The 12,574-nt window shown below is 35.3% G+C and overlaps 1 protein-coding gene across 3 annotated transcripts in view; it reads right to left on the bottom strand.

Annotated features, from left to right (window-relative positions):
- Positions 1-4,588: 4,588 nt before the first annotated feature.
- Positions 4,589-12,574, bottom strand: part of Erbb4 (erb-b2 receptor tyrosine kinase 4) — a 975,681-nt gene continuing 967,695 nt past the window's right edge. For all 3 annotated transcript variants that reach the window (XM_048344825.1, XM_048344826.1, XM_048344827.1), the window contains 3 exons: positions 9,609-9,656; positions 8,623-8,920; positions 4,589-5,470 (listed from right to left, as the gene is read on the bottom strand). In XM_048344825.1, coding sequence (XP_048200782.1) covers positions 5,025-5,470; positions 8,623-8,920; positions 9,609-9,656 — 792 coding nt within the window. In that variant the 3' untranslated portion in view covers positions 4,589-5,024. The remainder of the gene's footprint in view (positions 5,471-8,622; positions 8,921-9,608; positions 9,657-12,574) is intronic.

Raw genomic sequence — 12,574 nt, 5'->3', positions numbered from 1 at the left:
TATACCTTATCCACACCTGGATAGTATTGTTTGCCCTTAAACAAATGGTAGCCAGGAAACAACAGTCTGTGTCTCTATTGGGCACAAGGCTGTCCTTCACTAGTGGACATCAAGATCTATGTACACAGAGAGCAAGGTTCACTGCCCATGGTACATATGGTAGAAGTTGGTCTATTTGGCTTTTCAATAACTAGATGTTCAGATACTTGGGTGTATTAATTTCCCAAGGACAGTCCAAAAACTAAAAAAAAAGTAGAAACTAAAAGAACAGTAATATCATAGTTAAAAGACTGAGGCTCATGCCTATTTATCAGAAAACTATTAACTGATCATTTCCTAGCTTTAGAAGAATGCGCACACAGTGGGAAAAGAAAGGACATGTAACAGATTAAATAGACTTTTTTTCCTTCCTAAATGATGCCATTCATTTTCTTTCTTTCTTTGAGCTTAAGATAATAGAATGTTGTCACTTTTTAGAGTCATTTATGAGGAGCTGTTAAAGTGACATGCAGCATATTTTCCTATGAAATGGTACAAAGTAGTGTTCACAAAGCAAATGGGAAAATAGGAAGCACTTTACAATGAGAAATTTTAAAAACTGATAGTAGAACAAGAGAATGAGAAAAAGTTACTGCTTCAAAGAAAGTTTTCACAATTGGAGTCAACGGTAAAAATTTAAATGAAAAACTTATTTTAACTATGCAAAAATCCATCCTATGTTTTCTTATCCTGAATTTTACTTTATTACATTATAGTTTATGGTTATTTTTTAGCTGGATTTATTGAGTAATAATATCATTTAATCTCACTAAACCTATATCTTACAGCATTATCATGTTCTGTCCAGTCTTAACACATGCTTTCAGGATCACCTTTTCTATTATCTTAAGAACTATGTTATGTATACTAGTCAAATAATCAACAATTACAGATGAATGACTAATTCAAGATTTTAAATATAGATTATAAAACTCTGAAAAAAGAATCCTTATATTTACAACATTTGCTGTCAGGCTTAAACAACTCCTTTCCATTTCTGACACTTCAGGAAGTACATTGATCATTTCTTCAGCTTCATTTAGCAGCAAAGACTCACAGTGTTTGACTAATGTTTCCTTTGTATTGGAGCTATGCACCACCCTCTGAAAGCATTGGCACACATTAGGACACTTAGAGGAGCACTGTTTGTTTAATCAAATTATAGTTACTGAGTCCTTTTTCCTGGACTATGAAGCAAGCCACTTATTTAGTAAGTCTCTCACGTTCAGTTTGTGTGTGTGTGTGTGTTAACAGAATTTGAAATCAACATTGTTCTTCATGCTATTTCCAGAAGAAAGGCCTCATCCTACATATGCTGCTCAATAATCTAAGCAATTTCTTGTTTAGCAGAAGCTTTCAGTTCTGGATATACCTCGGTTTTGAAGATATCTTGCTTGTCTGCTTAATTTTTTTTCTCTTTAAATGATCATTTAGCTATAAAACTTCTTCTTGCCTAAAAATAGGATTCTTTAAGATGATACCTATAATCAATGAAATCTGGTGATTTAAGAAATACAGTCAATATAATAGTAACTGAACATTAATTTGTTAAACTTACATAATCAATTCTAGGTCTTTCTGTTTGTACCACTGTCTTCTGGGATTTGATATTACATAGCAACTTGGAAGCTTCAGTTGCATTTTAGAACTTTAGTCTACTGACTCTGTGAAGCAAATGAAACTTTTTTTCTGCTCTCCAATTTACTATCAAAAATGTTTTCCTGCCATGTACCAATGGCTCAGTCCTCTAATCCTAGCTATTCAGGAGTTTAAGGATCCTAGTTTGAAGCAGCCCAAGCAGAAAAATTGGTAAAACTCTTTCATTAACAACCAACAATCAGGAAGTAGACCTATGACCCTAGTGGTAGAGCTCTAACCTTGAGCAAAAACGCTCAGGGACAATGTTCAAGCCTTGAGTCCAAGGCCCTATACTGGTGTATGTACACATGGGCACACACATACATGCACACACAGAATTTTCCTAGTGGGACAAAAATAAAGAGAAAAATAGAAGAAATTTCAAAATAACTGAAATCGCATACATACCACAGATATCATTTGTAAGGAGAGAAAAAGTGGTAATATTGTAAGTCATTTAGGGCCATTTTGAATTGTACTTGTCTTAATCTCTAGATATTAAAGGGAGATTATGTGATGTGTAAGTCCTGTGTTTTTAAGGAGAGGGCTAACTGTATTTTCTAAATATATTACTATTAACTCAACAGTGAAAGCATTTTTTTCCTTACTCAAATTAAACAGTGTGTTTTCCATATCTCAGTAGTAACTATGTATTGCAAATAAAAATAAGAAGTCAATACTGTGTTCAAAAAAATGCTGTCATTATGATTGGATGCAGATCAGTGAGAAAGAGAGGTTTCTTTCAATGTTTCCTAAATATAGATGTGACGATTACTTTTGTTCTAGACTCTCCTGAATGGATAAGAGCACTCTGGGATATTAGTTTGTAGTCCTTAAATGTTTCTGTCTTTATCTCTGGAAAGCTCATGGCTGAGCATCTGTGGGAGATATCTCACAAGCCTCTCTCCTTTTGCTACCTAACTCTTTCAACTTGTTTCACTTCAAATTGCTTAAGAACAAATGGATCTTGGCACTTCTCAGGATTTTGTCTATTGACCATCAGCCACTGCTGATTTAATGATGCAGTTAGAATTGACATAGGACAAGTGGCCAGTGATGCAATGTCTTAGTTTGTGTTTGGATGACTACATTGAACCATTTATCAACTTAGGTAACTTGAAGGATGTTTACTTCATGTCTCATTTGAATTCACAGGAGATCTTTTCACTAAAATGAATTGTTCCTTGAAACCTAGTCAAAAACTAGTTTTATTTCTTGGACTCAGAGAAATTAAATTGTCATTCCAAATACATCTCGTAGGCTGTCAAGTTTTGAAGCTAGGGATAATATTCTATTTATGTGGCTGTTCTATGCATAACACAGTGCTTTTAGGGAGCATCTACACAAATATTAGTTGAATCAGGTAGGTTTGAATGGTTGGATGGAAAATAGAAATATGTATTCCTTTGCCTATTTGTTTCCTTTAAATCCACTGGATTTTACTAATGGCAGTTTTAAATCTACTTAGTTTATTTTCAGCTGTTGAACTAATTTGGTCCCAATACGTTAAAATTAGAAAGAAATACTATTTACAAATCTAAATTGCACTGGGATACATTTATGTAGAAATCTGTAAATATGTAGGCCCAGTTTTCCTAATTATGGAGGTGAGGCTTTCGTTTTTTGTAGAGAATCAGCTCTTAATCATTCATTCTCATTGCTCATCTGAACTTGGTAGGTATTCTTTACAAATAAAAGGTAATGAAATTTGTTCAAGAACATGGTAAGATATGGGAAAAAAGAGTTATATAAAGTTTCAAAACATTAGAGTGTTGGATAATAAAATGATTGGGAATAGTTTTCACATTTATTTACAAATGTTTACCCAAGGACCTACTGATAAGCCTTGAATATTTATGTTGTTTGTTTTTATTAGTACCAACTTGTGTGCAAAGAATTACCTTCTGCTCCATAAACAGTCTCGTACTAGAAATTCCATAGAATTCAAGTTAATTTTTAACTTGCACTGCTTCATCCAGGCTATTCAAACTGAACGGATTTCCTCATGTAGCAAAATAAGACACATGAAATCACATGTAAATAATGTGCTGGCTCCCGCACCGATATCCCTGGGTACTGTTCCAAAATCCTAATTTGCTTGGTTTAGCATTTCCACAGTCTGTCCTTTATCTTAGCTCTTCTTTAAAAATGTACTAAATCAGTTACTTTGCTGGTTGCTTCCATATTGCTTCATTCAAAATCCAAAATGGAGTTCAGAAAACAGAACAAACAAAATTACAGCTTAAGTGCAAACTGCATTTCTGAGTATTTCCCAGGTAGACATACCCAATCCAGTGTTTTTTCTTTTTTCTTCCAGTTCATGGATTTCCCCATTGGACCACCCCTGAAAGTGTCAGTAGTTTTCCTGAACCACATTGAACTCTTTGTTTCTCATCTACTCTTAAGATTACCAACTGCCTATCAAGTACTGTCATTTATGGAGAAAAAGAAAATGTTGAAGTATGCAAAGAATGGGAAAGGGAATGTCCAAAACAGAATGAACCATGATAGCTAGATTTGGTGCTGCATTTGACTAGTGTCTTCGCCTTTCTTTCTATTTTAAGTAGTATATAATTTAAAATAGTGGCTCTTCATCCTAATGAACATTTACTTTGTTTAAATTCTGTTTAAGAAGCTTTCATGTAAATATCTGTACAGGAATTAAGATGAAACAGGGCAGAAACTAATATCAAGGAAAAAGTCAAATCAAAACTACATTAAAAAAGCCTTCCAAACATTATTACTACTTAAAAACTTTGATAAAGATTTAAAAGTTATGAAAATTGCATTGGCCATTCTTAATTGCCAGGATAGAAACTACTGGGAAAAGAAACTGGGTTCTCTATCTCAGAGTTACTATCACACAGTATCCAAATTATTGTCTTTTTTGTTTTGTTTTGGTTTGGTTTTATCCTAGTAGAAACTGTTATAATTTCCAAGATGCTGAACATGCACACATCCATTACTGCAATTAGGAAGAGAGTGATGTTTCAGTCACTTGTGTTAAAAAATAGAAAAAAAAAGGAAAGGAAATAAAGAAAGAATGAAGGAAAGAAAAGGACAGCAGGCAGTATTGCCTTCCTTTCTAGCTAATAATCTACATTCCTGACCAACCCATGCAGAGAAATGAAGAAAACAGTGTGGTTCCTCCTGTCTTTCTCTTTCAGTCCTTCCATCCAATGTCTAGTTAGGTAAGCACATAACTCTCCTTGCATCTCTACCTCTTCCAGGATCAAAGCATCAAAAACTACTGGCCTTGGGACATAGGAGGAAGACCACCAGAGAAAGAGAGGGGGTGGGGAAATGGAGTGGGGGCGTGTCTCTCTACCTTCTAACCACTGCTAAGCTTACACCACAGTGTTCCGGTGTCTGTAGGGTGGAGGAGGCAGCACAGTGCCTGGCTTTAGCGAGAACTCTGAGAGGTATTCAGGATTCTCCGCCACAATAGGCCGGATCCGTCCATTCTGTTTATAAAAATATTTTGTGCTGTACTCCTGCAGGTAGTCTGGGTGCTGAAGGGTGCTCCGAGGTGGCAGGCTGTGGTTCCAGTAGTCAGGGTTGTCAAATGCTTTCTTGGCCTTCTCTGGCACAGATAGTACATTGTTCTTCAGGTACTCGGTATTCCCCAAGGTGTTGGCGAAGGTGTTGAGGTACAGGGGCTCATTCACATACTCATCTTCTGCCTTGGGGGGACCATTGGAAGCATTGTGATACTCTGGGTTATCCAGAGCTTGAAGATCTCCATTTTTTCTCCTGGAAACAAAAGGATTCTCTTCCACAGGATTCAGGTATTCTGAAGGAATAATAATCAATAAGAATAAAAACATCAGCTGAAATTGCCTTTCAGAAGAAAATGTCAGACCAAAGTTATATACACATGGTTAACTTCTTTAACTGGAACACACAGATTTGTTTTCATAAGGTCTCAACAACCTCACCCATTGCCTTTTCCTTTTTAGATTACTACTGCCATATGAAAAAGAAAAATGCCCATGACTTAACAGGACACTGACAAGGACAGGATCAGAATTTCTACCTTCTAAATTGTTGTCACTGCTTTTGTCCCTGCTACATATGGAATCAGTTGTGTAAATGCTATTGCTTCCTAAAAGTCAGTATTTTGCTATAGAGGAATTTAAATTTTTATGAAGAGAATTGAAAAAACCAGAGATTGTAGCATCGACCCCATGCCCAAATAGTTCAGATGAAGAAACATTTTTTAGTCTATGTAGTTTTCCATTAGTGCCGGCACAGGTGACAAAGATTTGATTTGAGCTGCTCCCTGAGGAACTTTACACATTGGAAACAATTCAATGAGTAAAACAAATTGGAGAGACATCCTACACAAATCTAGTTCAGTTGCTTTCTGTTGCATATACACCTGCTTGAGAATAAATTATCATTATAACACTTACTTCCAATGTCCTAAGTCACAAAATAGAAAATAATTGTTTTAAATCATACAATATAGTTATTGGTTAATATTATTAAACTAGCACCTATTTATGTATGGTCTTACATAGAAATTATGTTCATAATTATCACTGCTGTCTTCAATCTTATTTCTGTGTCTGTACTATGAATGATGAAGACACATAAACACTTACATGCTAGATTCTTACTTGTCTTCTTTTTCACTATAAATATAAAAATTTAAGGTATTCTTATTCTGAATTCTAGGCATGGAGAATGTATTAATTGTTGAAAAAACACCCTTCCCAAGTACATTTTCTGCTTTCTGTGTGTGTGTGTGTGTGTGTGTGTGTGTGTGTGTGAGAGAGAGAGAGAGAGAGAGAGAGAGAGAGAGAGAGAGAGAGAGATCTTATGTTGTTGTTGTTTAAAGTTAGTGTTTTACAACTTGAGCCACAGCTCCACTTCTAGTTTTTGGAGACTATCAACGATTTTCTTGGCTGGTTGGTTTTGAACTGTGGTCCTAAGAACTCAGCCTCCTGGTTAGCTGGGATAACAGGCATGAGCCCTAGGAACCAGGTTTCTTTCTTTTTTTCTTTTTGTTTTGCCAGTCTTGGGGTTTGAACTCAGGGCCTGAGCACTGTCCTTAGCTTCTTTTTGCTCAAGGCTAGCACTCAATTATTTGAGCCACAGTACCATTTCCAGCTTTTTCTCTTTATGTGGTGTTGAGGAATTGAACCCAGGGCTTCATGCATGCTAAGCAAGCACTCTACCACTAAGCCACATTCGCAGCCCCCGGAACCAGGTTTCTATTTCCTATTCTTTTTTTTTTTTGGCCAGTCCTGGGCTTGGACTCAGGGCCTGAGCACTGTCCCTGGCTTCTTCCCGCTCAAGGCTAGCACTCTGCCACTTGAGCCACAGCGCTGCTTCTGGCCGTTTTCTGTATATGTGGTGCTGGGGAATCGAACCTAGGGCCTCATGTATCCGAGGCAGGCACTCTTGCCACTAGGCTATATCCCCAGCCCTCTATTTCCTATTCTTAATCCAACATGTAGAGAGTGACATCTCCCACCAAGTCAGAGTTATATCCCCCTAGGTATAGACATACTGAACGTAGTTTGTTAAGTCACATTGCTTGTGCAAGCTAAAAGACAGTCATGAATATCCCATCAATCTACATGTGAACTGCATTCCATGCCTTTACAAGGTGCTCTCACTTCAACCTTCTAACAATCCTGTGAAAAAGAAAGTACACATCTTACTTTTTATGATTTCATACTAAAAAACGACTTCTTCTATGTACTGTTATATTACCCTGCATTTTTTTATTATTGCCCTTACAGTACTGGGGCAAACTTTATAGTTAGTAATATGTCTTAATTTGAGAAAATATGAAAGAATTTATGAGGGAGACAGAATTTTCTTTCAGAGTCCTAAAAGCATTTAATTAAAAGTGTAGGAATATTTATGCTAAAATTCTCCCTTAACACTAGGCTATCCTAAAAGTATCTCCTGTTGAAATTAAGATCTCATTATTATAGTCTGTTTTTCTATTGGAAACCCAGTATAACCTTTTCTTCATGCAATTTTTAAACTTTGGCAGCCCTACCCTCATATATGGGGGAATGAATTTTGGGTTGAAGGGGTAGTCTTCCCAGAGAGGATTCTGCTTCTAGCTCATCTGTATAGTCTTCATTAAACCTACATGGATGTTTCTACTGGGCTATTATGTACATTAAACTATTCATTAAAATTTTTTTCTAATACAACTTAATGTATTTTATAAAAGTGATCCTAACTATATAAAAAGGACACAAAAGGCCCATGTAGAGGTCTTAAAGTGTAGCTTACTGTTGACAGTGAAGACTGAGAGGCATTATCAATTTTTAATGATATCCATTCATCTTCTCTATTTTGAGATAGGGTTACCACGGAAGACATCAGACTCACTTTTGAAATAAAAGTGTTACTTAATTTGCACACTCAACATTTCTAGGACCAACTTTTATGACATCATTGCTGGGATTTGTAAAACTAAAATTTACTTTCTAGACTTGATTGTATATGAAAGCACATATGGAATCAAGACTAATTTTGGGAAGTATCATACAAAAGTATTATCATGATATACTAGGTTATTTAAATAATTTCTTTTAAATAATTTAACCAAATATTTCACTGGTGCTACCAAAATCTTCAAATATTCTTGCCATCAACACCAATCTTTACCATGTCTGTGGTAAGCCCAATACACCAATAGGTTTAGGTTAAGTGAATTGATTGTGAAGGATCTTGGTTAAAAAAAAATCTGGATTCTTTTCAAGTGAGATCTGAGATTCTAATTTTTAATAAGAGCATAGGGAATGTAAATGCTTCTAGATCAAGAATTGTACCACAGGTAGCAGTAAGCCTAGGTCTTTATCTGGGCTACAAACGTTGCATGGTCCTGCTCACTGGCAATTTTCACTCTACATCTTGCTTATTTTGATGGAAATGTACACTGAATGCCACCGCATCTGAACCTTCAGTTCGTACCTTGTTTGGGCTTGTCTCGCATAGGAGTCATGTATCCCTCTTCATCCAGCTCTCCTCGTGGGGTCCGTTCTGGGGCAAACACTGTCGGGTCAGCACTGTACCTCTGGGTGCTGCTGTCCTCCTGGACATGGGGTGTCACTGGTTTCCTCAGGGTACCATTACAGCAGGAGTCATCGAAAATCTCAGCAGTAGCACCCTGAGCAACTGGAGCTTCTGGGATGGTGCTAGTTGTGGCTCTATAGGGTACAGACATTCCTTGTTCTGTGGCAAAGCCTCCATCTCGGTACACAAACTGGTTCTGTTAATAGTAGAAACACATTTAGAAAGAAGCTGTGAAAATGAATGCTATTACCTCTAAAAATATCAGAGCTTGTCTTTTAGACAAAAGTCATAGTACTTATTAACTCTTGCTTTCCTAGGGGTTGAGGAATTTGAGCTAGCAATTAAAAAAAACTTTCAGATTTCTACTTTTCCTTATAAGGGAAAATAATTTGGAATATAATTTAATGCAAGTATTTGGTGTCCTTTAGCCACAATTGCCGTATTTCATATAAAACTCAACATGAAAAATGGCATCAATAGGAAATACTTTGTGAATGGTGATGTTTCCTTTCCTTCTTTACTTCTTCTATGCAGGCGTTATCATGAGCGATTCCTGAGTCTTTAGTTCCTATCTAGAGAATCATCACTGAGATTCTGACTTTTGGCACATGACTTGTCATCTTGGCAGTGAAGATAACCTCTTCTCCTAGGAGTATCATTGGTGGGTTCAGATTAATCTCTCAAACAAAAATTGAAAGCTATTGTTGAAGCATAACATCTCAGTTTTGGATTATCTGCTAAGATAAAAGGCAGCTACACAATCTACAGTAAACTCACTGTTGGCAAAGGCAGAAATGAGGAAAATATGGGAAGATGAGAGAGAAGAAATATGGTAAGCAAAGACCAAAAATCCTAAATATGAAGGTTGATTGTGAAATACTTACTCCCAACATGGGGGTGTAGGCAGGAGGAGGGCTGTGTCCAATTTCACTCTAATAGAAAAGAAAAATGGAATGATGGATATAGTAAGTGGCAACATGAATGGAAAATAAAGAAAAACAAAAAGGCATATGAGTCATGTGAGGCAAAAGGGAAAACATGCACAACAGTGAATTTTCCTAAACAGTAAAAGGGTATGCATTCTCACTACCAAGTGTTCATATGCACAGAGGAAATTAAATCTTTGACTTCAATATTAACTATTGTTAATTGTCAAAAAGAAAATTGTACTGAAAAGTAAAATTTTGAATGTAATAAATAATAAATTGACAATAAGCATTCTCTTGGTTAACGCAAGAAGAAAGAGGAAGGCAAGAAATAATGATAGTTGCAAATGAGAGAGTTTCTTAATTTCTTATTATTTTTGTGCCATTACTGTAGCTTGAACTCCAAGTGTGGACATGTTCCCTTAGCTTTTTGGCTCAGAAGTGGAGCCACTGGATTTTTGTTGGTTACTTGCAGATAAGAATCTCATGGACTTTTCTGCCAGGGCTAGCTTTGAATTGCAATCTTCAGATCTCAGCCTTCTGAGAATTTAGCTGAGAATTATAGCTTCTGAGAATTATAGCTGTGAGCCATTAGTGCCCAGCTGACAGGTTCTTTTTTTAGATGGAAAATGACCAAAATAGCTTCATATCTTGGCATGTATATTTCTCTTGGAAGAAAAGTAACGTGTAGGAGGAGATAGAAATGAATTTCCACCAGCCTGAAGTATATTTTGCCACAAAATTACAATCAACTTTTACCACTTTGCCAATGGGTTAGCCATTTTGATTCAATTTATTAAAAGGTACACATCATTTTATCTTCAGTATCATTATTTTTTAAAGTTAAGTAAGAAAAAATGTGAAAAAATCAATTTCTTTTCTGAGAACGCGCTTTACACTCCTTGTATGAGGTTAGGACCAGTCAAACCCACAGTTTAAAAAGGAGAAGACATTTAAACATTTAAAGCTTAATAGTCTGACCTTTGAGTGATGTGGGAATAGGAATACAATCGATGAATTATTAAGGACAATGGTCCTAAGCATTAGGAAGGAGGTTTCATGGAAAGCAAGTCTGTTTCTCAGTACAATATATTATGTATGTACATGTGTATTTCTCTCAGTTTTAAGTACATACATTGAGAATCTACTGTCTGTGTGCCAAGGATTTTGCCATTTCTCTAGGCTCTGGAGATAATAAATAACGTGGACAATCATACTTGATGATATGATGTACAGTCTGCATTCTGACAAAAATCAACAGAGTTATTACTTGGGCCACATCACTACCTCCAGCTTTTCATGTGATTACTTGGAAATAAAAGTCTCATGGCTTATTCTGCATATTTCATATGGACCATAGCTAAATAAAATCTCAGGTCAGTGTTCATATTATTTAGAGATTCATAAAACAACCTCTAAAAAGAAAATGGTCCCATGGGAATTAATCACTGAATGTAAATCACTGACAACTGAAGTTTACGGTTTCACTTAACAAGATTGCTGAATTAGAGCAAAACTTTGCAAACCCATAGAATGAGTATGTAATTTAAGTCTCTCTACTATTAGCATAGCATTGGAAATATCTACCTATTTCCTTTTTTTAGTAACACAACTAACAATACATTGAAGATTGCAGCATAAAAATGTGTATATATTTAAATGGTTTAAAAATTGATTCTTCAGATGGTATAGGGAAATATAAAAATTATTAATTATTAATACCACATGTTGATACATATACCTATATACATACATATACACATACATATTTGTATATCTGTTGTGTATATATATATATATATATATATAGTGACATTTAAATCAGGCTAAATATGTCCAGCCTCAAATGTTTTATTATTTCCCTTTTGTTGAACATAAACAAACCCTTTATTTTAGCTTTTTGTAATGTACAATAAATTATTATTATTTGTAGTCACCCTACTGTTCAGTATCAGTCCAGAAATTGTCGACCTACTGCAATCCTTCATAACTTCTCCCCTATTGTCCATCTCTTCGGTGACCACCCCTGCACTGTCATAAGATCAGCTAGTTTTTTTGAATCCACATGAATAAGATCATGTAGTACTATTTTCTTTGCTGGCTTAATTTTTTTAACATAATTATCTTTAGTTTCACACATTTTGTTGCAAGTGACAATATGTTAATCCTTTTATGAACAAATAGTGTTCCACTCTATACATGTACTTTTATGCACTCCAGTGGATGGACATTTAAGTCACTTTTAGACATATATTTAGTATGCTTGTCCTGTTTAATAGTATTAGGTAAAATTCTCTATTTCAAGTGGAATAAACTTAGTCAATCATGAAACATGTATATACATAAATATATATTTATGAACTTTGTAAGAACTTTCAACAATACATATTTGTACCAGCTAAACTGAATGAATGAAATCAACCACTCAAGATGACAAAGCTACTCATCAAAGAGAATCATCTCAAATAGAGGAATACTTTGCTATCTTATATAAAGGCACAGAAATCCAATACATAAAATTTGAGAAAGGAATTTTTATTTAATCCAGTAATAAAATAGTGGAATAGTAAAAGGAATGTAAAATCTGTCTGACCAAACTTGATGACATTACACATTCTTGCCTTAACCTCATTCTCAAAACCTGGTAAACTAGTGAGTGTATAAAGGATATTATTAAATCTCCACAATGAAAGCACTGTGTAAATGCAGGTGATACCATACTGTATTAGAAGAGTCATGACCATTGCCCTGATGGGATCAACATTGTATAATAAGCTAATTCCTGAAATTATTAGAAGGACAAACAAGAATGAAATGAGGCTATAATAAACTTATTTTAGTTCCTTGGTTACTATTAGAAGGCAAAGCATTCTCAAATACTAGCAATTCTCAGTATTGTTCTGATTTTCAACTTTGCAAAGGTG

This window comes from Perognathus longimembris, chromosome 4 (assembly GCF_023159225.1).
Source record: "Perognathus longimembris pacificus isolate PPM17 chromosome 4, ASM2315922v1, whole genome shotgun sequence".
NCBI lineage: Eukaryota > Metazoa > Chordata > Mammalia > Rodentia > Heteromyidae > Perognathus > Perognathus longimembris.
The sequence above is the reverse complement of the archived record's forward strand: the minus strand, read 5'-3'. Positions and strand labels throughout refer to the sequence as shown.